Here is a 25,347-nt window from a genome sequence, read left to right as displayed (position 1 = left end):
ACCACTCAACTCTGTTCCTATAACAATCATATGGCTCAGTCTTTACAGGTTTACATATTCACTTCAGCTTCAGACATCAACATGATTAACTCAGCTTCAATAAAGACTTCATATCTTACCCCAAATCTAAGATCATGCTTCTGGTGAAAAGCATTGACAACAAATATGTTCAATATTATGTTTACAATCATAGTTGTACATCATGGCCCATATTTATCTCAATCATTTATCAAAATAGACAATTAAATCTTTACAGGCAACCGACTCTGCAGCAAAAATGCTCTTTAGGGAATAATCAAAATGACACAAAGGAGAAGAGGGGACAAAGACATTTACGTGTCCACCAATAAATTCATATAGAGAGGTCCTAATTACCGACAGTTTTTACATATTTTATTGTTTGTGAAAATGACAAAATGCATTCCACTTGCAGTTACCACTGCTAGAATGACATCCATAAATGTGTCTATATATAGTCTGTATGCACAGTTAATAGCTGCAACAGAGCTACCTTTGACTATTTGTTCTTTAATGGCAGGGATATTTTCATGGTGCCACAGAGTATATGGCACATGAGTAGCCACATTCACTAGCTCAATCAGAATGCAAAAATTAACACACGGATAATCTATAAAAATGTTTGGTTTACTGGTGGACGTGATCCCAAGATGTCTACAACAAAGTGTGAATTTGTGATGTTGTAAACGCCCGTGTTCAAAGGGTAATAGTTGTGTAGATCATGGACGCACAGTGACGGGAGGAGGAGACGGGACCTTGTGCTACACCCGCAGGTGTGACATATTAACAGGAGGGAAAGAAAATGTGTGAGATCTGACAGTCATCCCCACTGGCTTCTCCCATTTTAAACTTTTTGTCATAAAAAGTTCATCTTCTTCAAACTATTCAAACAAGATCGGTGTGGGTAGTTTGTCCCTCCTCTTCAAGCTAGTTCATGACTTAGATCCTCAACTCAAGTATTATTTTATGCAACATACAAGAATTTATCCAAATGTTAAATTGAAAGCCAGAGCCCAGTCACAGAAAGTGTGTGTGTGTATAAAGAAAACACACAGCTGCCAAGACCTCACAATACTCATTTGTCTTTCTTGTTAAATCCCCTGCAACTTTATACATAACCAACAGACCACTGTACAGTCTGACCACACATTTACCACTCTTCCCACCAACTGAAGGATTAGAAAGTGTGATCCTTACATGCTTTGTGAATAAAAATACACATTAATGAAGTTATGCTTCCATTCATAGAACATCACTACAGAGATGGAAGGTGATTGCTTAAGAGATGAAGAAACATCTATTTTAGGAACTACCCCCCTCCTGTATCCAAACACATACACACATTCATCTTGACATTTTATGACGTCTTCGTCCTCCCGTCCCCTTCTCCTTATATAGCTTTTTGCATCTATCTGGATTATTATCTGTTCTTATTTGCTTCAACTATTGCATTGTCTTCCTTTCTCCAACCACCCTTCATGAGCTCAGCCTCTTTTGCCTTCTCTCATTGCTGTGTTAAGCAGGTCAACAGGCAGGGCTGCTGAGAGGAAGAAAAGCAGCACCAAGGAGAGCAACCACTTACTGAACAGCAACACACACTCATACAGAGGTTTCCACGTTCTTCACTCACAAATCAAGGACATAAACAAAAGTATTCCTGACATGTGAATCAAATAAAGATTATACAGAACAGCCCATGCATACACACCATGACTACAGACCTTCTTAGGCCCAGCAAGCTACTGGAAAGCCAAAGGTTTTTCCTAACCTACCGTGTATGCAAAAATACAAACACGACTGCAAGCAAATCTGCATGTGATGACTGATTCTTCAAATACTGATTTGCACCAGGCCACAATGACACTAATCACTAATGTGTAGCCATAACTGCACTGTGGTGACAATGCAGAAAAGAGGAAATCACACAACTGTTGTTGAACAATTTGCAGTAAACAGACACGCTCCAAACTTTATTGACTCAAGTTGTGTCATATGATTATGATAACAACTCTGAAGTCATCCTGTCCTCCATCCCAGCCAGGAGTAAGAGCAGCACACTCAAAATGGGCCAGTTACCCTGCCTGTCCAGGATCCAGTGCTTTTACCAATTTATTAGCTACTGCAAGAATAGAAGGGACACATGGTGATGTGCCTGGGAAGGACTGGCCATCAGGAACATTGTCTTTGGGTCCAGCAATCCACACCCAACCAGAAGCGATGTGGCCTCAGACCGCAGTAGTGGCAGCACACAAGGTGTAGAGGAAGGCCTGCCAGGAGCCTGGTACTTCTGGCTTCACCAAACACACAACCCTTTGACAGGTCAGAAGTACAACTCTATCGGAGCAGCTCTCGCCACCATCTGTGTCCTCAGCCTGCCCCTCTGCTTAAGGTCCAAAAGAAGTAAGAGCTCAAATGGAGCGGCAGTGTGGCAAGACATAAATCAGTGAGCGGCAAGAACCCAGCACTAATCACAACTATAACCTATAACCTCTGAATACTAGGAGGCAATGTGTTACTTCCGGGATACAGGATACACCCAACATGGCCTTCAGCATTTCCACGTTCAGCACGATAACTAAAAGACTCACAGCCGATGTGTATCCATTGTGATGACAATGCACAAAAACCTGCTGAGCTGTAATCTGACATGCATAGAGGTCTATAACACGTTTCAAAAGCAACAAAACAGTTTTCACACGATGACGACTCTGTGTGGTCACCTCTGATGCTTTATCATTCTATCCTACACCAATCAGGAGCCAGCAGACTCAAAATGGGCCAATCTGTGCATTCCTCTGCCTGGCCAGAATTTTACAAATAAATAAGGACCAGACTTACTCTGATGGGTGACTTCATTAGCATCAATTAGCCTTTCCTATAGAATGTTGTACACCAAAATGTCAGAAAGTAGGGGAAAGAAAGAAATTGCTCCATCTTATCGACAGGCAAGAGGGCTATATGTGCACTGTAGATGTGTAGAACAGCAGCTAATATTTCAACATTTTAGCATGAATAATCACTAGCATCCTGCTGTACGTTACTAAACCTACGATCACCTTCAATTTCAAATAATAACTTGACGTCAAAGTTTGATTTGATCATAATGAAGGACAATGTAAAGACAGCAGTGTTTAAAATTAAGGGGGGGAGGTAAGATACATTTTTTAGATTTTGGTAACAAGCAAAAAGAATTCAAACTGTATTTTTTATATATACCAACAGTGAGTGTCATCTAGTACCTAGGACAGCCATTTTTTTCCAGAAGGTTCCAGAGGGTGCTCCACAAAGCTGGGTTAGCTGGGTTAACATAATTTGCCCATTAGGAATACTCCTAAACCTAAACACTGTCAGGACAGTAACGCAATACACCTTATGTTAACCTACATTACTGAGGAATCCTGTTTTGTGGAACACTGTGGAGGAAGCATAGATTCCATCCCAATCTCAGTCCCGAAGAATTCAGTTTGTAGGATAAGGTGATGTAAATTCACATGGGACATGGAAACTGTTCTTACAGTGACAGGGTGGAGCCAGAGAGGAACAAAGTATCAGCAATTACAATAAGGCCCGCTGACCAACAATCCATTGACCCACCATATAAAAAAAACCTTACCAAATGTGTGTTCTTATGTTCACGGCCTCAGAGAGCATACAGTGTAAGGGGCTGTCACAAAAAGCACAGCAAATCAGATTCTCCAATGGTTCCTAGAACAAGGTGTTTGACTATGGACTTGTGAGCTAGTGGGTAGCTCTCCCTCACCTCCCTAAGCGATCAAACTCAGGAGAAAATCAATAGATGAATGGGGAAGACCCCCCCTCAAGTGGTCTCGAAGTGCAACCTGAGCATTGTTGATGCTGGTATGATGCTAGACCTACCTTAAATTCCAAGAGGACCTGGAAACGCGACAGTACCTGGTATGAAATTCCAATCGCAGCTAATTTTCCAGTCACTGACAGAAAAACCTCCTAAAGAAGCTTTGCTCACTTTGACTCATTTAGTAATATGTAAGCATAACCAGGCCTTTTCAATGGTCAAGTGTCCATATGTTTGACATCTCCTCAGCTTATCTCATGCATAGTGACAGATACCACTTCATATGCAGTGACATAAGAACCATCCTTGGCCTTCACAAACTACATTTCTTTACAAAATTGGAAGCTAATATCTTGTGATTATATTTCATAATTCTATATACTTGCAGTGTCATTCCTTTCCACAGATATCTAAAGTAATCCCACGTCTGCATTAAAGCGTAGTCCTTGTGATGTATTGTTTAAGAAAACTATTCAAAGGAATCGTGAACGGTTGCCGCTGTTGCACTGTGGAAATGGGATGTATGGAAAAGCAAGGATGGAAGTGAATCCATTTTGAACCGGCATTTCTACTTCAGCACCACAGCAAGAGCCCTGCACCGAACGCTACATGGAAATGAAGGGTGTAGGCACTGCGAGATATTCTGACGGTGAAGCATCACTACTCGACGAGGATGCGTGAAAAGGGGAAGAAAGATTAATACAGCAGCTGTCATAACCCCATTTTCCTGTCGTAAATTGGGGGGTATTTAACAGATCTTCCCGCCCCCCTCCTGCAAGTCACACGCGTGTCTACATACGAACACCGATGGGGTGAATCTGTAACGTCACCCAACATACAGACCTCCAACGTGTCCACGTTTCGATAAAATGCCCATGTTAAGTTTTAGCCCCTTCCTACAAGACGCATTGCATCTGAATGATATGGATTCAGGGCGCTTGCGGAGGATCCGGATCCTAAAACCCATTGCGGTGGCATCTGGGCATTCTCTTCAAAGGATTTGCATGTCATGCAACGCTGCAGTTTTGCAATTTTGTAATACACGCCGCTCCGATCGAACCGGTCATCAATCGACGTTGGGTGCCAACAAATAAGCGCACCATAATCGCGAAACTGATCAGCCTGAAGACGCAGATCGACGAAATGTGCATGCGGTCCCCAAACCACACCGAACATGATCACGGGTGCACGGTTAGCTGCGGTGCCTCGACAAATCGTACAAAATCAAGGCTCTAGTGGATTGAGGCTTTTTTCTGCCCACCCACCGAGCACATCGGCATCGACGATAAGACAAATAAGTTAATAAATGTACACGTTCTGGTATCTCTGTCGGGGGGGGGTGAAGTTGATAAGAAGCCCATATTTGGAGCCACTCGTGTCCATCACTGCAAATCACATCCCGCGTCAGCCGGTTTGTCATCGAAGATACCTGATGCGAAAATGCCCGGTCGATAAACTACCGAGGGCGACGCGTTAAAATATCCGGCAGCGTTTTGACGTGCGACCCGGTTAGCGCGACGACTCTGCCGCCCGCCGCGCTCGCTCCCCGGCACTGGCCGGCCTGCGCGCCGGGCACCGAGTCTTAATGCTCGGGGGGCAATATGGAGAGAAGGCGCAGTCATGAAACTCATAAGCAGACTAAGCAGAATAAATCTAACTGAGCCCGCTGCGTGGCCGCCGTCAGATCGGTTAAAACCCAATGCAGTCTTACCTCAGGCGGCGGTTCGTTCCCAGCTTCCCGGAGCAGCCATTATCAGTATCCCCTCTCCCTCCGTCCTAACCTCCACGACAGGTACCGAGCAGGAAAAAAAAAGGGAAAAAAAAAAAAAAAAAAAAAAAGGTAAACCGAACCCCCCTCCCCCCTAAATCGCCACCCCTCTGGTGGGTGCGATGCCGTTTCAAGTTGGCGTATCGTCCAATATTTCCTTTTAGAAAAAATCTCTTCCAGAGAACATCAGTGTTCGGGGAGGGGGGGTGAGCCGAGAGGTACCGCGCTGGTCTTCGGCGCGCAGCCCGAATGTGCGCACGGTTAGTCCGGCTTTCGGCGGCTCTCGTCCCGGCAGGTCGCCGCTAGCGTCGGAATCACGACCAGCCGCGGACAAGACGGCGCGGAGCCCGCGCGGCTCGGCCGAAACGAAGCCGCGGGTCGCGGTCGAAGACGTCCTCACGCCCTTCCTTTTCTCGGTTTCCCCTCCGCGGTAGCCCTCGCCGCCAGCCGTGGGGCTCTTCTCCAGCGCTAGCTCGCTAGCTGGCTAACATTTGCCAGGACTACTGGTTGCTAGCTGCCTTGGCTAGCTGTGACTTGCTTGTTGCGGTGCAGCAATGAGGGTGGAAGGGGGGGGGTGGGGGGAGGGAAGCGTGATTAAATTCGGGGGAAAGAAGCCAAGAAATGGTAAAAAATCGGGGTGTATTGCCGCACCGCTGGAAACGAGCGATGTTCATTCCCCACGGACCCCCCTCTACGCCCGCTAATCTCGGTCTGTACAAGACTGCCTCTCGCTTGACTAGAGAGGGTCTTCACCATGAGCGCGGCCCCGGTGCTCTGCCGAAATCTCATTCCCTGGCGGATTTTCACTCCACCAGCTACCGAAATATCACCCCATCTCCTATTCTGTCACTTTTTATACAGCTTGCGTGGTATGTGTGGTGTCAAGATCTCCGTACTATATTTGTAGGTTTCCTTTTTCGTACAGAGACAGGAGTGAAAGTGACATTTTGGTAAAGAACTTTACAAGACCCGATTCGAGCGGAACACTGCCGCGAAAGCGCCACTGTATATTTAAAAACGAAAAAGAAAACCGTACAGATTCAGAAAACAACGTCAAACGATATTTCCGGCAGAGGCACTTTTCGGCACAACACCTGGCTCAAAGCGCGTCCCCGCTTTGCTTTAGCGCGGCGTTCAGTTGACTTTTCCCTCACAAAATGGCCGCCAAAACAAATCTGCGGCTTCAGACTGTGAGGTTTAAGTTGAGTTTTTTTATGCTTAAACATATCAATGTATGCGTTAAAAATGTAGCAAATATGCGACGATCTTATACGGTCTGTTTGTTGGGAGGAAAAAAATCATACGTTTATTATTCAGTCCGTTGACCTTGCATCAACTTGCTAACAATAGTCGATTTGAAGTTGGATGCAGTGCTTCGGCTCATCGTCAACTGTTGTTCAGAGATTCCAAAAAATACAAAACGCACGTAAGAGGACCGCGCTTACAAAAATGTTTAATGCAGTTAAATAAATTACTCGGGATGTACTGTCATTAATCGGTCTGCCTTTCTTCAACTAAGCGATCTCCAAAATTAGCTAATATTCGCTTAATGTGCAATTAACCTATTTCCATCAACCCATTATAAGTGTTGCATTATATTGTCACATATTGATAGTGGCTACTTATAAGAGCAAATGTTGTCAGATGTATCGCGATTTTTTTTTTTTTTTTTTACAAACGACAGCAAGTTTAAAAGAAGGGGAGGAGAAAGTACATTTTACAGTAGTCGATACTATACAAAAGTATCTCAACGTATTTTCAAGACTGCTGATCGACGTAGCAGCTCCGCGGTTTTAAAAGCTTCCCGTCCGCTCACAGCACTCATTCTGAACCAGAGAGCAACACTAATAATAATAAAAAAAAGTTACTAAAATAGTTTGTTAACATTAAAGGGCCTCACCTGTTTTCCGCTGAATTGCTCGCCACCCGAAACCCCCTCGGAAAACTCCGCAGCAACGTCGCTAGCATGAGTGACCGCGTCCTTAATTCGCTGCACTCGCGCCAAGGGCCGCGGGTGTAAATTTTATTTATTTTTTTTTTTTTAAAAAATCCACAAAACGTTTTAGCCTCAAAAGAGCCGAGTTGCGTGGGGAAGCCGTGGGTAAAAGGAGCGCAGAGCGGCCGCGCGGCGCCGTTGCCGCGGAGCGCGTTTGATTTTCCCGCTCCTGTGGCGCGTCTCCGCTACGCGGAAGCGGGCAGGCAGCCTTCCTACCCGCACACCATCTTAAAATGGCGGCGGGGCGAACGAGCGCCGCGCTTACTTTTTATTTTCTTTTCTTTTTTTTTTAAACAAACGGCCCAAATTACAGCAACGCGCACGTTCGTTTACTCTTTTTTTTTTTAAACATTACGCGCAGTTATAAAAGTTGAAAATAAATTCCCAGTCCCTTACAAAAAAAAAAAAAAAAAAAAAACACGGTGAAATAGATTTTACTGAAACGTTCTCCATGTTTTGATCATGCCCATATGATAGGGGTTACTGGACGGAATGCGACTAAAGACAACCAGAAGAATACAACACTTTTGATAATAATAAAAAAATGTTTAATTAAGACATACCTTACAACAAACAAGGTTTCCACATTTAGCTAATTAAATTCTTTTACAAAGTTGTGGAAGATATGCTTGATCACAAGTTAGCTACTTGAAATCTAAGTAAAACTAAAAAGTACACAAGTGAAATATGTTTCTTGCCGTTATTTTACAGAAAAAAAAAAAAAAAAAGAACTCAACCAACGAGTTCTTTTTATATATATATATATATAAATGGAAACGGTATAGCCAAATCATCAGGGATGGGCCACAGTGTAAAAAGCCCTAAGGAAAAGGTAGTTGGTGACGTTCACGACCAGGGAACCAACTTGAGCATCAGCACAGTCCTTAACACCCCCTTAAGGCCGAAGCGGGGACAACAGAAAACCCCCCAAAAAATACAGCCCATCATTTCTTCTGCTTGGGTGGTGGTCTGAAAAATGAAAAGGGGAAAAAAAAAAAAATGTAACAATCTATACAGTTATTTAAAAAAGCAGACTAACCTGTACCCCCATCCCCCTAACCTGTAAACTCCCACAACAACAGCATGATCTCTTTCGTATGGCTCCAATGTCAGCTGCTCCTGGGGCTTCATATTCTCTGAACTCATTTTCTTCACTTCAGCAGCAAATACCGCCTCTGGTGCTGCCGTTGAATCGATACAGTTTGCCTGGAAGCAAGGGAAGGGGTTTGGAAAATCGTGGTACACTTAACACTGCAATTTTTTTTTTTATTTGCAAAAGATTCACCCTGAACTAGGCATACAATTTAAGGCCTTCTCTACAGATATCCATAATTCTACACAATGGTGCACTAGTTTCTTGTAACATGTTAAATCATGTCAAACAAATATTTAAACCATAATCAGACATTCAGCTTTTACCTTTATGGATATTACAAAATGACCTCCATTTTTGAGGAAGTTGTGTGCATTAAGAGCCACAATTCTTGTCTGGTCAGGCTGAGCAACATCAGCAAAGATGACATCAACCATGCCTACACCAAGTACAAATTGTATGGTTAGGCACACACCATGAAAGAGATACATTCTACATACAGTACAATAAGAAACGTACCAACAAGCATTCGGTATTTGTGGGGATGTCTTGCATCTTCAATTATGGGAATGATGTTTGTTCTCTTCTTAGCCACATTTAGTAGGTCTCTTCCTGATCTATGTGAGAACTCCACTGCATACACCAGGCCATCCTTAAATTATAAAAGCAATTCGTTACAAAGCTGATCCGCATATTGTGTTAACTAAATAAAAGTTAACGACACACGGTGCACACAACAAAATGGGTCCTCTGCATTTAGAACTGTACATTGGTGGTTCAGGATTTGAAGCAAGCAACCTTCCGATTACGGGCCCATTTCCTTACCCGCTAGGCCAAAAACCATGCCACTCACTCTAAAGAGATAAATGGTAACAATCTTTGACTAGTCAATTACTAAACAAATTAAATTTAGGCAGCGGTGGCCTAGCAGGTAAGGAAGCAGACTCTAAAAGTTGCGGGTTACACTGAGAAAGGTTCAATCCCCACACACTGCTCCCCGGGAGCCTTTCACGGCTGTCCACTGCTCACACCAATGGCGATGGGCTAAATGCAGACATAATTTCACTTAGTGCTGTGTCACATGTGACTGACAATTACTTTCCCTTTCAAGTAATTACTTACCGGTCCAACAATGTCAGACACATGTGAGACTGTTGTTCCAGAAGCTGCTCCTAAATACATGACTTTAGCACCAGGCTTTATGTGAATTTGGTCAACTCCACCCAATATGGCTGCCGCTAGCTTCGAGCGAAAAGGGTTCCATGCTCTGTATTCAATTTTAGTCTCCCCTTCCTAAAAGGCACAAAGAAATGTGTAAAATACAAGCAGGATATTTAAATACAAAAAGCTCACAGGAGAGTAAAACTGCTTACCTCAACATTTATCCTCTTCTCACCGTACACAGACTCTCCAATCACCATATTTTTGGTAACAAGAGCATCTTCCTTCCCGCGGCAGATAAAAACACCTGCAACAAAAAGTGGTTAAATATAATATATAGAAATAAAGAAATTTAGTCACACATCACAAGGACGCTGGACTTTACCTTCATGCCTGTGCGGCTCCACAGTCACCTTTCTGCCTCCTCCGAAACCGCCACGGCCCCCTCCACCCCTACCCCCTCTGCCTCTAGGTGTTCCGCGTCCACCACCTCCACGGCCTCGGAAGCCGCCGCGAAAGCCGCCTTCTCCGCCGGGGGACTTAAATCCACCTCCACCTGGAATACAGAGACACCGGTGAGCGCAAGGTTCCATCCAGGCTGCCCGCACCGCTAATAAAAACTCCAAACCAAGCCCCCTCCGAAAGGCCAGATGCAACAAGTGTACAGAAAACAGTCACCATTCACTACACATGAGTCTACATCACAACCGCAGCAGATGAAGAACAATTGGAGCACGTTTAACTAGAACTAGTTGCACTGTAATTAACACATGCACAAAGAAGAACATTTCTTACCTCCGCCTCTGCCTCCACGAAAGCCGCCACCTCCGCCTCGTCCACCCCTGCCCCCAAATCCACCCCGACCGCCGCCACCTCGTGGACTGAAACCTGGCAAACAAAAATAAATAATAACAATAATAAAAAAAAGTGATGGGTCGATGAGAGAAGCGCGCATTGAAACACGTGCTTTTAAAACGTCCGTGCTGTAGTTACCAAGCCAGCAAATCAAAGTGTCATTTCAGATTCCGACCAACAACTAACACCAGGAACGCAGGCTCGTTTTCGTGCGTGACACCAGTTGAACGTGGAGGAGGAGGAAAACCAGCCAAAATGCTCAAGTCTGGACCGCTTCTGCGAGCACGCGTAGCGGCGACCACGTGTGCGGCCGCGGACCCCGCCGAGCACGGAGCAGGGCAAGAAGGCGCTCAAAATGCCTGCACATAATACGCGTTTTAGCCCGAGTTTCTACAAATGTGCGACACAATACGTTTAACACCATCCTGTCGGTTACTCGCGTCGGCTACTCGCGTCTTCAGGCCACGCGGATATTTTTTAAAAAATAAAATAAAATAACGAAAACAAAAAACCATCCCGCAAGCTGCTCTCCATCAGCATCGTGCACAGTCCACCCACCTGGCTTCATGTCTGCTCAAAAACTCTGCCGCTCCGAAACAACACCGCAGCCGAACGAAGTTCGCGGCGCAGTTTCCGTCAATGGCCGCCAGTCGTCAGAGGCACGAGGGTCACAGCCGCCGTACCCACAATGCACCGCGGCGCAGACGGTGCGGGAGGCGGGGGCGGTGCTGCCACCTATCTGCGCCGCAACGTCTTACTCGCCAGGTCGACGTTCCTTTCCCACGTGATCGTGATCTTATAACGTTGTTGTTGTTGTTGTTGTTGTTGTTTTTTGCCCATTCTATTTCTGTAGTAGCAATGCTCGCCTAAAATCATAGATGCTGATGCTCGTCCGAAACTATGATTGGCATCCATAACAGGAAGAAAGGTTATTCTTGTATTGAGTTGCGATCACACTTATTTTTAAAACGATTCACTACATCTGTTGTCTACATCATGTGCAATTATCAGCTTTAAAAATACCCCCCTCAGTATTTTCAGTTCTATAAACATTCATCCCTCACCAACGAGTTAAGTTAAAGTTAAACCGGATGCTTTTCTATACGTTTTTTTTTACATGTCTGTAGCAAATGAAGGCGGAGGGGTGTGGTGGCATAGCAGTTAAGGACTGATCGGAGGGTCATTATCCATCAACGTTCCCCCGAGGTCACACCGCTCCCAGGCACCCATGGAAAGACGAGTGAGCATTTGGTGATGGGTTAAATGCAGAGGACAAATTTTGTTGTGTACACTGAGTGTTGTGTATCACATAAGACACATATTCACATTAAATACCTGTTGTTTACACATCTATTCCTTGACCATACAGTTTTAATTCACGTACCTGAAGTGAACCGATTATTCAAGGTAGTCAAATATTCAGACTAATACGATATGTGATGTCAAAAGTACAAAACGCATTAATGTAAACTGTATTATGGTTTTATTGACATTTTTGCTGGTAAACGTTTTCATTAAATTACTTTTTCATTAAATTCTCTTTTTTTTTTTTTTTTTTTTTTTTTACAAATGACCACAAACACATCAGAAAATTATGTATCTAATAGAAAAAAATGTCGAATGTCACACAGTTTCAAAGTAAAGCATTTAATTTGTCTCAATAACCATTTATCCTTAAGATCTGCATAAAGCTTGTGAATATGAGAATGGAGGAGTCAGTGAACAGGAAAACCACCGAGAGGAGTGACTGAACCGTTTGAACAGTAGGGGGCACACGTTACCCATGTTTGGAGTCAGGTCTTTCCACAGTGTCAACGAAATGCAATCTAACTAGCTTTTTATGTCCAAATGTGCATGCAAGGTTGAAGATTATACAAATAGAAGACTAAAAAAAACATAAATAATGACTTTTTATTTTTGTAATTCTTATGCATTTAGTTGAATTATTAAAAATCTTATTTTCCTAATCATGAGACAATGTTATATATATATATGTAGCTATGGGATTTACCATTACATTAACATTATTTATTGGATAATGACAATACAAAATAAGGAAAATACAGCCACACATAGACAGTGTTTGAATGCAAGTTAAAGGTATCACAGAATGACATGCAATATGTATTGAAAATTCACTTTGTCAAGACAAATAAATGAACATTTTTAGGTTTTGAATTCATGTAGCATCTTCACCACTGGCTTAATAATACTAAATTAAGAATATGACTAAATCTTTATACATTAATCATCACAGTCAGTACTTACAGCATCAAATGTCTGATCTATGAACTGTGTATACAATATAAATTACATAATATTGATACATCTAATCAAAGCCATGTTCCTTTCCTAAGGCTCTATGAAGTAGTTTTTGATACAGCCCTACTACCCTCTACCAATCTGCTCATACGCAGTAAGGTTCAGGAGTCTGCTGACATAATAAAAAATAAAACACTCATTCAAGCTTGGTTTCCTCCCTGCTCACATCTCCATTGCTAATCGTTTCCTCATCTCCTTCATCCACCTCTTCCCCAGCACATGCACTGCTGTCTTTGTCTTGTTCTGTTGAGGGGTGGGACCTCTCTTCCACAGTGGTGGGTGGAGACAGGGGGGCAATAGGTATTGCTTCACCTTTCTTGGCCAGCTCTGCCAGCTCGCGGGCGGAACAGGTGGGGGTCGGAGTGGGGTATGTTTGGTGAAAAGTGTCGTAGTCTACCTCATAGAAGCCCTCTTCCAGGGATAGGACAGGGGTGAAACGCTCTCCCCACATTACCTCTGATTCCAGGTAAGAGCTGCGGGCCTGACATGTCATTCCTAAAGAGAGAGGGATGTTGTGTGATAAGTATTACAATTACAATCTTTAGCATATGTATCATAGGAGTTTATGTATTAATCAACAAACTGCCTGACACTGTAAAAAAAAGTACCGTAATAGAATTAAAATACTGTTTTAATACTGTCAGTTTTACTGGCCTTATAATGTTTCATGCTGTAGACCATTCATTGTCAAGTACTGTCATGTTTTCTAAATAGGCACATGCTACAAACAGTGTATTAATGTAAAATCTTTGATGTTTAAGTAAGAGAAAAGATTTCTGATGATGACAGCCTACAGTTAATGGTGAAAACTATTCTTCCTATTGCACACAACTGAATATTTGGATTGGCTATAAATAACTGCAGTTTCATTCTCTGCTCAAGTGAGGCTTGAAGATTCAATTGCTATACATATTAAGCACACAGGGAAACACACACACACCCACACACGCACACACACACCTAAAGACCATGTCAGGCAACACATGCAACAAACCACACAGAGATACCAACACCAACTTCATAATCAACAAATTATGATGCAATTATAAAAGTGAACAATCTAAAATTGATATATTTTGTTTCCCAATTCAATAAGGGTGTGAATAAATGTTAGCCCTATGAATAAATATAATAGATATAAATAGATATAATGGCTGTAGAATGCATAATGATGTTGTACAAAATTGGCAAGATAATGGCAGGCAGATAATAAATATAAAAATGCATAATTAAAAACAGAAAGCTGGATTTGTCTTTCTTTAGGGTGTGTTTAGGAAAGTACATGCCTTTTTCCATCAGTCCAAATAGCAAAACTGCTGACATTTTGTTTGTTTCAACTGCACTACAGTAAACACAGAGAAGACAAAAATGCCCTAAATTTGGCACAGATTACCGGAGCAGAGCATAATGCGGAAACATTAAATTAAGCTTATCTTTCTACCCCGTTCTTGGCCATGATTCAGAAGAATGAGGAGGGGGAGGCCGCAGGAGGGAGCAGAGATACTCAGTCATGATTCACATTGGATTCCCCTCAGTAGGCTCTGCTCTTTAATTTCCCTTAGGCATGTCTATTGACAGCCCCTGGTTTCTCTTACCGCCATCTCAAGAGCCTTGCACTTCTTGAAAGCAAGCCGCTAGCATTTATGGTGCAAAGGACAATAGTGAAATCAATTAGCAAGGTGTAATTGCTGCCCTTGTCAAGTGTATTTACTATCACTGTTAATTAGTCTTTCCCTGAGAGTGTCTGGGAGATTTCTGCTGACAGATAAAAGTCTGTTAACAAGGGCTGATTTACATATTTGAGTTCATTGGTTTATCATTATCAGTATAAATGAATTATTTACATGATTCTATTTTTTTTTTTACTGCTGTGTGGGATTGTCAATTAACAACTTAGCCATTTCTTCTACAACTGGTTAAGAGAAACAGGAACAACTGGTTACCAGAAACAAGATCTAAAAAAAGTAACTGTCCATCAATCAATAAATAAAATAGAGTGCAATTCAAAAACACATTTACATGCAACACAATTACATGCAACACCGTTAGCAGATGCTCACCTGTGGCCTCCACCATTCCCTCAAGAATGACCACAATCTCAAACTCCTCCCGTGCCAGCTGCTCTTGTGAGATCTCCCAGAAGGGGCTGGACTCATTGAATTCATGAGATATGATGAGTGGCGAAACAAGGAACAAGCGATCATCCCCTGTATCGAAACCCACATTGATGTCCATCTGGTTCAAGGGTATAAACTCCCCTTCCTTGGTGTGCTTAGAGCGAATGAGCTTGGCCCTGATGGAGGCTTCCACAATATGTGAGTTACGCAAGTCCCCCACACGGAACATCAGGCACAGCTTACTGTCCCTCATTGAGATCACAGCCTTGTGGGAGAACATGAGTGTTTCGGCACGCTTCTTTGGCTGGGAGATCTTAACAAACATGCAACCAACCATAAAGGCATTGACTATGGAGCCCAAGATGGCCTGCACCAGCAGGAGAATGATTCCCTCAGGGCACTTGTCAGTGATTACCCGATAGCCATAGCCAATTGTCGTCTCTGTCTCAATTGAAAAGAGGAAAGCTGAGACAAAGCCATTGAGATTGTTGACACAAGGTGTCCACTCATCATCATCTGCATGGTCCAGGTCCCCACGGATATAGGCAATAAGCCACCAGATAAGTCCAAAAAACACCCAAGTGGTGGTGTAAACCAAAGTAAACACTAATAAATTGAAGCGCCATTTCAGGTCAACAAGTGTGGTGAAGATGTCGGTCAGGTAGCGGTACGTCTCTCGCACGTTGCCATGGTGAACGTTGCACTTGCCATCCTTCTCCACGTATCGTTGCCGACGCTTCTTTAAAGAACTGGGTGGCTCACATGAATCTCCAGCACTTGTCACCCCTCCTACCAACATGGTACGGTCAGTCGGGACCTGTTTGTGTTCAAATAATTCAGCATTATCCATAGAAAGGGAGAAGAAAGTAAAATGTGGATAAGAAGCTTAGGTCAAACTGAGAGAGAATTCATTTGTTGCAGACACAGAATATGTAATACAGAATTTTTCTGCACACAAGAGATAACAGTTCTTCTACAGAAGTAGAGCAGAAAAAAGTACGAAAGTATGAAAATTACACTGGGAAGCAAGGTACCAGAAAAGAACCTTTAAAAGATTGTACGTGCAGATTAACACACATTAGCAGAAAAGCAGATCGCAGCGCAGTTGTTCAAACTTGCATAAATCTGAATTATGCATCACCTTGTCTTTGAAGTCAATCCATTGTTTTGGAAGCTTGATTCCTTGTTTCTCCACATCCTGTCCTATTTGGCCCTTGAAGCTACTCATGGCCTAGAAGCCTCTGGGCACAGTGACAGTCTTGGTCCCAACACAGTGTCAAGGGCTGTTTTTGTCTGCAAAAGTAGAATAAGACATTTAACACTCTTTTTCACCTACGCTAACCATCCACAATTCATGGGAAAATGTCCACTGCAACTGTTCTCCACATTAACACCTTATTATTGCTGGATCAGAACATGTGAGAGGAGCAGTGCCCACATGCGGTGTCCTGGACTGATCAAGATTGTGATGTAGTAAGTTTCTGCCATCTATCAGCTTAAAGGTCTGGAGGCTGAATGAAAATGTAATTAGTTGCTGTTTACCATAGAACATCTTCAACATGCCCTTTATAATCCCAATAGGCCTTGAGCACACACACGACACACACAGCCCCACAAAACATGATATCTCAGTTTCCAAAAAAGAAGATTTGCTTTGATGTGACACGTTATGTGCCTTATCGGCAAAATGTAATATACCTGTTCCTCTGCAGAGCCGATTTAAAGTAGCTGGCATTTCCTGTGCCAGGTTACTTAATACTTAAGTACATGCTTAACAGAAAGGCAAAATGTGTGTTATAAACAACAACAATTTTCTTTGTGTAATTTAACACTCACTTCTATCATCCTGGTAAGTATCATCAAAGGGGTGTTATATTTTTATTAATAATGGCTGTGTGACCTGTGGGATTTATTTTGGTGTGCCGCAGGCTTCCCTTAGGCAGATCCGTCAGCTCGTCCGGCCCCTCGCGCCACATTCAGTCTCAGCCACTCAGTGTAGGCGAGAGATGACATTAGCGGGCACACGTGTGAAAGCCGTATTAATGCAGCTGCCCCAGTAGGGAGACAAGGGTAAGAAAAGGACAGTGGCAGAAGGCGCACACCGGGATGCAACAGATCAGCTGCAGAAACGCCTATCTTCCTGTGTAGCCACAGGTAAGAACTACCTTTGTGTGTGAACCGAGAGAACAGTGCGGCTACTGACAACTGCTGTACTGTACTGTATGTTAGCCAGGCTCAGATCTTCCTCCACCAGTCTACCGAGAGAGGCAGTCACCTGAGAAATAAACTGAACATCAAGCAGCAAGATGTCACATGCACACATGATACTGTCCAAAAAGGAGTAAAACATGTTTGGAAAAGAGGTTCCGTGGTTAAGAATGGGTATCTTAGCTTCACCTCTGACACCCAAAGTCTTCACGAAACCATCCCCTTTGTAATGACAATTCTGACCTGCACTCAGTGTGAACAGCCAGTCTCCAAACAGGGTCTGCTGGGAAGGTTTGCCACTGAAAGCCCTCTGCCACTCAGTGGGAATGATTGCATCATCAAAGTCAGGGTGGCAGGGGTGCAGAGTGGAAGGGGTCACTGGGAAATGTCACCAACTGTGGCGGACATCTGACTCCTCTTAGGAGAATATCTCTGAGACGGGAACAGGCTCTTTGAGACTTATGAAGCTGTCTCTTCAGAGGCTAGATATTAACATTCACTGGTTCTCATTTGTTACAATTTCCATTTTTGTATTTAATTTCACACACAAGAAGGCGGAGAAGCAGGACATTGGGGCAAAAAAAGGCATTTTATTTTACAAAGGGAAACAATCAAGCACGAGGGACAAATCCAGGTGAACAGAAAAGCAAACCCTTATCAGGAGCAGAACCATAAAACCAGGTGTGTAAAGTCCCTGACAAAAGTCTTGTCGCTTGTGTACAAATTAACCTCAAGTGCCACTTAAATATATTTCTAATCAAGATTTTTTTTTACAAGAAATGACTCATTTTATTCCCAACGGCTTTTGTAATAATGTTTCAGTGCAAAACAAAACTATCAAAAAGATTCTAATATTCAAAGCTTGGTACAGCCCATTGAGACAATTTTTGCAAAGACATAATTGTTGTCGCCTTGTCATATATGCTTCACCTGTGACTAATAATGGATCAATTAGGTCTCAGGTGTGTATAAAAAGAACCCCAATACACTAGACCTTCACATCAACTGCAACTAGACCTCTGCAAACATGCCTAAGATTCACCCTGAGACTAAAGTCTCTTCAGAGGATAGCTATTTAAATTAGGGGCAGTGGTGGCCTAGCGGTTAAGGAAGCGGCCCCGTAATCAGAAGGTTGCCAGAATCAGAAGGTCTTATCCCAATCAGCCAAGGTGCCACTGAGGTGCCACTGAGCAAAAGCACCGTCACACACTGCTCCCCGGGCACCTGTCATGGCTGCCCCCTGCTCACCAAGGGTGATGGGTTAAATGCAGAGGACAAATTTCACTGTGTGCACCGTTTTCTGTGCTGCTGTGTATCACAAGTGACGATCACTTCACTTTACAATTAAAAGTGTTGATTATCAAGAGGCGTAAGACCAGATCCACTGCTGGTGTGGCAGACACTTTCAATGTGTCTCAGCGTCAAGTACAGAGGATAAAAAAAAGATTTGAAGAGATTGGAGATGTTTTTGACAAGCCCAGGTCAGGCAGACCCTGCAAGACAACTGCTCAAGAGGACGTGAAAGGCAACATAAATAGCCTGAAATAACAAGAAATCTTAGCTACCTTTTATATTCCCAACCATAAAAGAGGCAGCCAAATTCTGCAGCAAAGGCAAATAACATCAAGATGCTCCAGGATTGGCCAGCCCAGACACATTATTGAGCATGTGTGGGGTAGGATGTAAGAGGAAGCATGGAAAACAAGTCTGGGAGGCATTCAAGACTGCTTTCTTTGCTATTCTTGATGACTTCATAAATAAATTGTATGAATCCTTGCCAAACCGCATGGATGCAGCCCTTCAAGCTCATGGAAGTCTTACAAGATATTAAATTTGGATCTCACAGCACCACTACTTAATTTGCTGACATTTTTTTGTAAATTTGTTCAACTTTTGTCTTGCCAAACTAATTCATTTCAATGTATTAAACATCATTTGGTAGAGTATTAGCTTTTCATTTGAGCTATTTCTAACACAAATTGATTAATTAAAAGTCAGGTTAATAGCAGCCGTTTCTACAAAATAGATAAGACTTTTCTTATTGGAGCTGGCTGGGAGACCAGCAGCATCCTGCAGAGACAAAAGCAGAGAGAAGAATTTCACAAACTTCACTGCTCAAAAAATAAAGAGAGCACATCCTAGATCGGAATGAATGAAATATTCCTATTAAATGGGGTGGTAGTAGCCTAGGGGTAACACACTCGCCTATGAACCAGAAGACCTGGGTTCAAGTCCTGCTTACTACCATTGTGTCTCTGAGCAAGACACTTAACCCTAAGTTGCTCCAGGGGGGCTGTCCCTATAACTTCTGATTGTAAGTCACTCTGGATAAGGGTGTCCGATAAATGCTGTAAATGTATTAAATACTTTATTTACTTTAACAAAATCACACCAAAATTATTGATGGAAATCAAATTTATCAACCCATGGAGGTCTGGATTTGGAGTCACACAAAATTAAAGTGGAAAAAAACATACAGCTGATCCAACTTTGATGTAATGTCCTTAAAACAAGTCAAAATGAAGCTCGGTAGTGTGTATGACCTCCCTTCAATGCCTGGGCATGCTCCTGATGAGGTGGAAAAAGGTCTTCTGAGGGATCTCCTCCCAGACCCGGACTAAAGCATACGCCAACTCCTGGAAAGTCTGTGGTGCAAAGTGGTGGATGGAGCTAGACATGACGTCCCAGATATCCTCAATTGGATTGAGGTCTGGGGAACGGTAGGGCCAGTCCATAGCATCAATGCCTTCGTCTTGCAGGAACTACAGACCCACTCCAGCCACATGAGGTCTAGTGGGGCAGTGGTGGCCGAGTGGTTAAGGAAGCAGCCCTGGTTGTTGATTTGAATACCTGTCTGCCAAGGCTCCAATGAGGTGCCACTGAGCAAAGCACCGTCCCCACACACTGCTCCCTGAGTGCCTGTCATGGCTGTCCACTGCTCACCAAGGGGGATGGTTAAAAGCAGAGGACACATTTCGTTGTGTCACCGTGTGCTGTGCTGCAGTGTTTAACAATGACAATCACTTCACTTTCACTGTCTTGCACTACGAGGGACCCAGGGCCAACCGCACCAGCATATGGTCTCACAAGGGGTCTGAGGATTTCATGTTGGTACCTAATGGCAGTCAGGCAACCTCTGGCGAGCACATGGAGGGCTCCACTCCCTGCCATTACTGACACACTGGTCATGCTGGAGGATGTTGCAGGCAGCAGAACATTCTCCACGGTGTCCCCAGTCTCTGTCACATCTGTCACATGTGCTCAGTGTGAATCTGCTTTGATCTGTGAAGAGCACAGGGCGCCAGTGGCGAATTTACCATGTTCTCTGGCAAATGGCAAACATGCTGCATGGTGTTGGGCTGTAAGCACAACCTCCACATGTGGACGTTCATACTACCCACATTGAGTCTTTTTGTGCACATTTGTGGCCTTCTGGATGTCATTTTGCAGGGCTCTGGCAGTGCTCCTCCTGTTCCTCCTCGTACAAAAGTGGAGGTAGTGGTACTACAGCTGGGTTGTTGCCCTCCTACGGTCTCCTCCATGTCTCCTGATGTACTGGCCTGTCTCCTGATAGCGCCTCCATGCTCTGGAAACAACGCTGACATACACAGCAAACCTTCTTGCCACAGCTTGCATTAATGTGCCATCCTGGATGAGCTGCACAACCTGAGCCACATTTGCTACAACTAGAAAGCACTGCCAGCATTCAAAAGTGACCAAAACATCATCCAGAAAGCATAGGAAATGAGAAGTGGTCTGTGGTCACCACCTACAGAACTACGCCTTTATTGTGGATGTCTTGCTTATTGCCTTTAATTTCCACTGGTTGTCTATTCCATTTGCACAACAGCATGTGAAATTGATTGTCAATCACTAAGTGGACATATTGATTTGACAGAAGTGTGATTGACTTGAAGTTACATTGTGTTGTTTAACTGTTCCCTTTATTTCAGCAGTGTATATTGATTGTGATTTTAATATGCACTGTTACCTAACATTTAAATAGTTAAAGTGTAACTCAAGGCACTTTCAACAAATAGTAATTTGCATATTGTAACCATGAAGGATTGTTGAAGAATTGTTTGCGTCAGGATGCATTATCTTGCTGAATGAGACCCCTGTGTTCCCCTGGTAAGTGATGCATATGTTGTAAAAGAAAACATGATCAGACCAGGAACCTTCTTTCTTTGCCCCATGGTCCAGTTCTGATACTCATGTGCCCATATTAGGAGTTTTCGGTGGTGGACACCATGGTTAGCTTGGGTTAAGTTGCCTGCTATATGCAACAAATTAGAACACCGTGTCTTCTGAATCCAGAATTGCAGCAAATAGAGGCAGAGTAGTTCCTTCATTGGATCAAATAACTGAAGTATCCTGCAGCAGAGCAATGTTTAATTATCTAACATGCTGTGGAGAATTTTTGCCTTTTTGTCAAATCCTTTTGTCAAACTGACCATGCACCAGTCACTCTGTGCAGCTCTGGTCTGCCAACTACCTCACTTGTCACTTCGTCACTTTAAACTTACCTCTGTTGCACTACATGGTTTTGCACTCTCCACCATATGCCCTTATTTGTATATGGTGTTTTTAAAATTGTATATTGTGTTTTTTTTTTTTTTTTAATTGTATTTATACTTTGTATTCAATGTTACTGTTACTGTTTTTGTATTTAATGTTACTTGTATGGGTCAGAGAGTAACGTAATTTCAATTCTCTGCATGTCCTGTACATGTGGCAGAATTGACAATAAGGCTGACTTGACTTGACTTATACTTTCATCCAGAGATCTAATAATGTGTTTTATTGATTAATATAGCACAGATGTTCTACTTTGGAGTGAGCATTGAAATAGCCAGCAAATTACCCACTTGAGCATATAAAATGCACAATGGGGTACAGCAACCTCTTTTTTTCTCATATTTTTATGTCTGTCCACCTGATATAAAAATTATACAGAGAAGGGGGGACAAAGTACGAACACATAAGACCAAAAAAAAATGTGTACAATTCCGTCCTTGGACTGAATAAATATTCATCTGAAATGCACAAAGAAAATTTCTTTTTACTCAGTGGCCTACTTAGTGGAGTTTAGGCCCTTTATAAGTATTACTGTTATCTTGGGAATAGATGTCTCTGGAGATGTTGCCTCCTCGCTCGTTTTAAGGCTTAATTACAGCCTGAGGTTATGTTCTCACTCACTTTTGACTCTCGTATTCTTGTAGGGTTTAACTAGGCTTATTGTGTACTTCTGTTTTGTTGAGCTGAAGGACACACAGAGCTGGGCAATGCAATTGTTTCATTTATCGGAAGTAGCTATTGTCATGATGTGGAGCTTTGAGTAAAACATACGGAAGAAAATATGGTAGTTTTCCAAGGCGCTGGCCTTGGTGACCTTCAGCAGTTTTTTGTCATTTCCTGAGCCAACGATGAAGGCACTGGTTGCCAGGTTCAGCTGTGTTTTTGTAGCTGTGAGAGAATAAGGGAAATATGGTGGTAATCACATTTGCACACTGACAAACCCAGGAGCCCCCACTGTCAAAAACCTGGAAACGAAGTGGCCTGAATAATAAGATGTCAGACATGACATTTGATTTTGGAAACACCCACGGGACCTCAGAATTTATGCACTGCCTGCTACAGCGTGTTTGCGATGCACTAATCTTGTCTACAACATGCTGTAAAACATGCGTGTCATCTTTAAATATCTGATGAAACAAATACGTCATAAATAATCTAAAATAAAAAATATGATTTACAATAACAGTTATGACAGATTTATGAACATTTAATCTAACTAACTGTCTAAATGTAAACTACAATAACCGTGCGCAAATCCCCTCATTTTGGGTTTTTATTATCTGGAAAATGAATTCCAGTATTATTTGAGTCAAGAGGCATTTTTACAGATCCTCCTCCACCAATGCATGGCACTTAATTTCTGCTAAGTGTGACAGATAATTGCGCATCACTACGCATGGACCAGAAACACTTTAAGCACCTAAATGTATTTTTTAAATCACCATCTCAATCTTTTGGTCTGCTAGTCACGCTCCTAATGACAAATGCTATAATCCATGTTGAGAAAACATTAAGCATATGGTGCAGCTTGTTCAGAAAAGAATGAGACAATCTTTCATGTTAGATCCCCAAAGCAAATAAAGTTGTAAAGTTGAGGTGAATTACGCAGCATCACTACATCCCTGTCCTAATGGCCTGTCTAATACAGTCTCATAGGCTATACCAGAATCTGTCGGTGAGCAAATTTTCACTCACTCACTTTCCACAACCTCTTAGTCACAGACCCCACACACCACACTCACACCTACAGCCAATTCAGAGTTTCATTCCACCTATTGTGCATACGTCTGAATGGTGGGAGGAAACCGGAGAACCTGCAGGAAACCCACGCCAACACAGGGAGAGCACGCAAACTCGGCACACATAAGCCAGGATGCAAACTCACAACCTTGGAGGGGCGAGGCCACGTTTAGTACAATTTATTTGATTCATATCAAACGTGTTTTTGTGGTATGTTGTGGAACAATGTCTGTATTTTTTTAATTTATAAATTAAAGGCAGTTTGAATTCTCAATTATTAATGTGGATTGCTTCAGTACTTACCAGCAAACCAGCCCAGAGATACTCAGAGGTTGCACATTTAAATTAAAATGGCACTTATTAAACACAGTATTAAAATGAAGTGCAAATGTAATGTGAATGGTATGAGGTAGAGGTGTATAAAAATCTTTATTGAAATTGTAACTTATTGACAAGCAGCCTCTACAGTTGACTTTTATTCCGAACTCTAATTTTGCTCATGTAGCGCTGCAGAAGTAAAGCAAACGAATGCAAAACGCGTTAAGAGGAACAGTGTAAAAACGACACTTGCATGTTTCCTGTCTCGTACAGAATCGATCTCTCGCTGGGGTCAGTACCTGGGCGCGCTGTGTCTGGTGATAATGGCGATAATTGAAATCATTATGGCGGGACACCTACAACGGGCGGGCAGGCTTGACCCATTTAAACAAAACGCGAAGCCAAACAGAAACAGCCTGCAAAGCCCAGACTGTCGGGTCTGGAATGATGATTTATTCAGCAGGAGAAGCGAACTCGGCGGATGACGGTGCGTGGCCCAGCGTCCCACTCCGAATTCCAATCACGTAAAAACCATCCGAAAAGTTGCAAATATGTAAAATCCCACGCGAACGGTGGCGTGAGACGTGCCATGTTGGCGTTTAGTGTGGTTGATTAAGATCTCCATCATGGTCGACACGACCCGCGCGTTTTGGATGCGACGGGGAAAGCTGGTGCTGAGGACCGGTCCATCTCTCTCACCTGCACGGTCCAGGTGAGTCGCTCTCGGCGTGGTCCCGGGTCCCAGCACCTCTCCGGCGCGGGACGCGTCCACGCGTCAGGACGTGACGGTCCTCCGAGATCACGGCGAGAACGACCCAGGCGCGTCCAGTTTCACTCTGGCGCTCAGGAAATCCGTCCTCTCCTCTCCAGAGCCGACCGTGTCCCCACAAACAGACTTAAAAAACAAGATCTACATCAACTCCTCAAGTCTGACGGTTCAATAAGAGAAGAAGCACCGGCGCCGGTTCTCCGTCGGTTTCCCTTCGCGGACAATGCGCGCGGAGAGACGGGGACCGGCTGGCGCGTCCTGGAGGCGGCGCGTAACGCGCAGATCCCCGCCCCCTCGCTCCGGACGTCTGTCCCCGCGCTGGGGGCTTTACCGTCACCTCACATCCTAGTGGCTTATAAGCAGTGATGTTAACTGTTTTAATGTTTATATCTATTTAAACATTAACGGGTTTATATGGCTTTATCTAGCCTAGTGGGTATCACACTCGCCTATGAACCAGAAGACCCAGGTTCAAACCCCACTTACTACCATCGTGTCCCTGAGCAAGACACTTAACCCTGAGTGTCTCCAGGGGACTGTCCCCTGTAACTACTGACTGTAAGTCGCTCTGGATAAGGGCGTCTGATAAA

General features: G+C 43.3%; 3 protein-coding genes across 6 annotated transcripts in view; all 3 read right to left on the bottom strand.

The window, feature by feature from the left end:
* Positions 1–7,755, bottom strand: part of dyrk1b (dual-specificity tyrosine-(Y)-phosphorylation regulated kinase 1B) — a 33,098-nt gene extending 25,343 nt beyond the window's left edge. The window contains exon 1 of one of the 2 annotated variants that reach the window (XM_028979858.1): positions 7,501–7,755. The gene's annotated coding sequence lies outside the window, so the exon portion shown is untranslated. Of the gene's footprint in view, positions 1–5,543; positions 5,654–7,500 lie in introns of those variants that run through there. The other variant, XM_028979857.1, reaches the window with a different exon arrangement.
* Positions 7,756–8,127: 372 nt separating this feature from the next.
* fbl (fibrillarin) lies at positions 8,128–11,288 on the bottom strand. Its single transcript, XM_028981370.1, has 9 exons — positions 11,264–11,288; positions 10,646–10,738; positions 10,236–10,406; positions 10,063–10,157; positions 9,812–9,982; positions 9,209–9,341; positions 9,016–9,128; positions 8,657–8,802; positions 8,128–8,565 (listed from the first exon to the last, which is right to left on the bottom strand). The coding sequence occupies exons 1-9, from the start codon at positions 11,271–11,273 to the stop codon at positions 8,541–8,543; spliced, it is 957 nt and encodes a 318-aa protein (XP_028837203.1). The 5' UTR covers positions 11,274–11,288; the 3' UTR covers positions 8,128–8,540.
* A 1,438-nt stretch (positions 11,289–12,726) lies between these two features.
* kcnj21 (potassium inwardly rectifying channel subfamily J member 21) lies at positions 12,727–24,991 on the bottom strand. Of its 3 annotated transcripts, XM_028980504.1 has the most exons (5): positions 17,596–17,638; positions 16,539–16,655; positions 16,286–16,437; positions 15,088–15,961; positions 12,727–13,522 (listed from the first exon to the last, which is right to left on the bottom strand). In XM_028980504.1, the coding sequence occupies exons 3-5, from the start codon at positions 16,370–16,372 to the stop codon at positions 13,164–13,166; spliced, it is 1,320 nt and encodes a 439-aa protein (XP_028836337.1). In that variant the 5' UTR covers positions 16,373–16,437; positions 16,539–16,655; positions 17,596–17,638; the 3' UTR covers positions 12,727–13,163. The 3 variants fall into 3 exon arrangements, with proteins under 3 accessions (XP_028836337.1, XP_028836335.1, XP_028836334.1); XM_028980502.1 differs by lacking the exon at positions 17,596–17,638 and having other exon boundaries at positions 16,539–16,741; XM_028980501.1 differs by lacking the exons at positions 16,539–16,655; positions 17,596–17,638 and adding an exon at positions 24,688–24,991 and having other exon boundaries at positions 12,729–13,522.
* Between the last annotated feature and the right edge of the window lie 356 nt (positions 24,992–25,347).

This window comes from Denticeps clupeoides, chromosome 5 (genome assembly GCF_900700375.1).
Source record: "Denticeps clupeoides chromosome 5, fDenClu1.1, whole genome shotgun sequence".
Lineage (NCBI taxonomy): Eukaryota > Metazoa > Chordata > Actinopteri > Clupeiformes > Denticipitidae > Denticeps > Denticeps clupeoides.
This window is presented reverse-complemented; position numbering and strand designations above follow the sequence as displayed.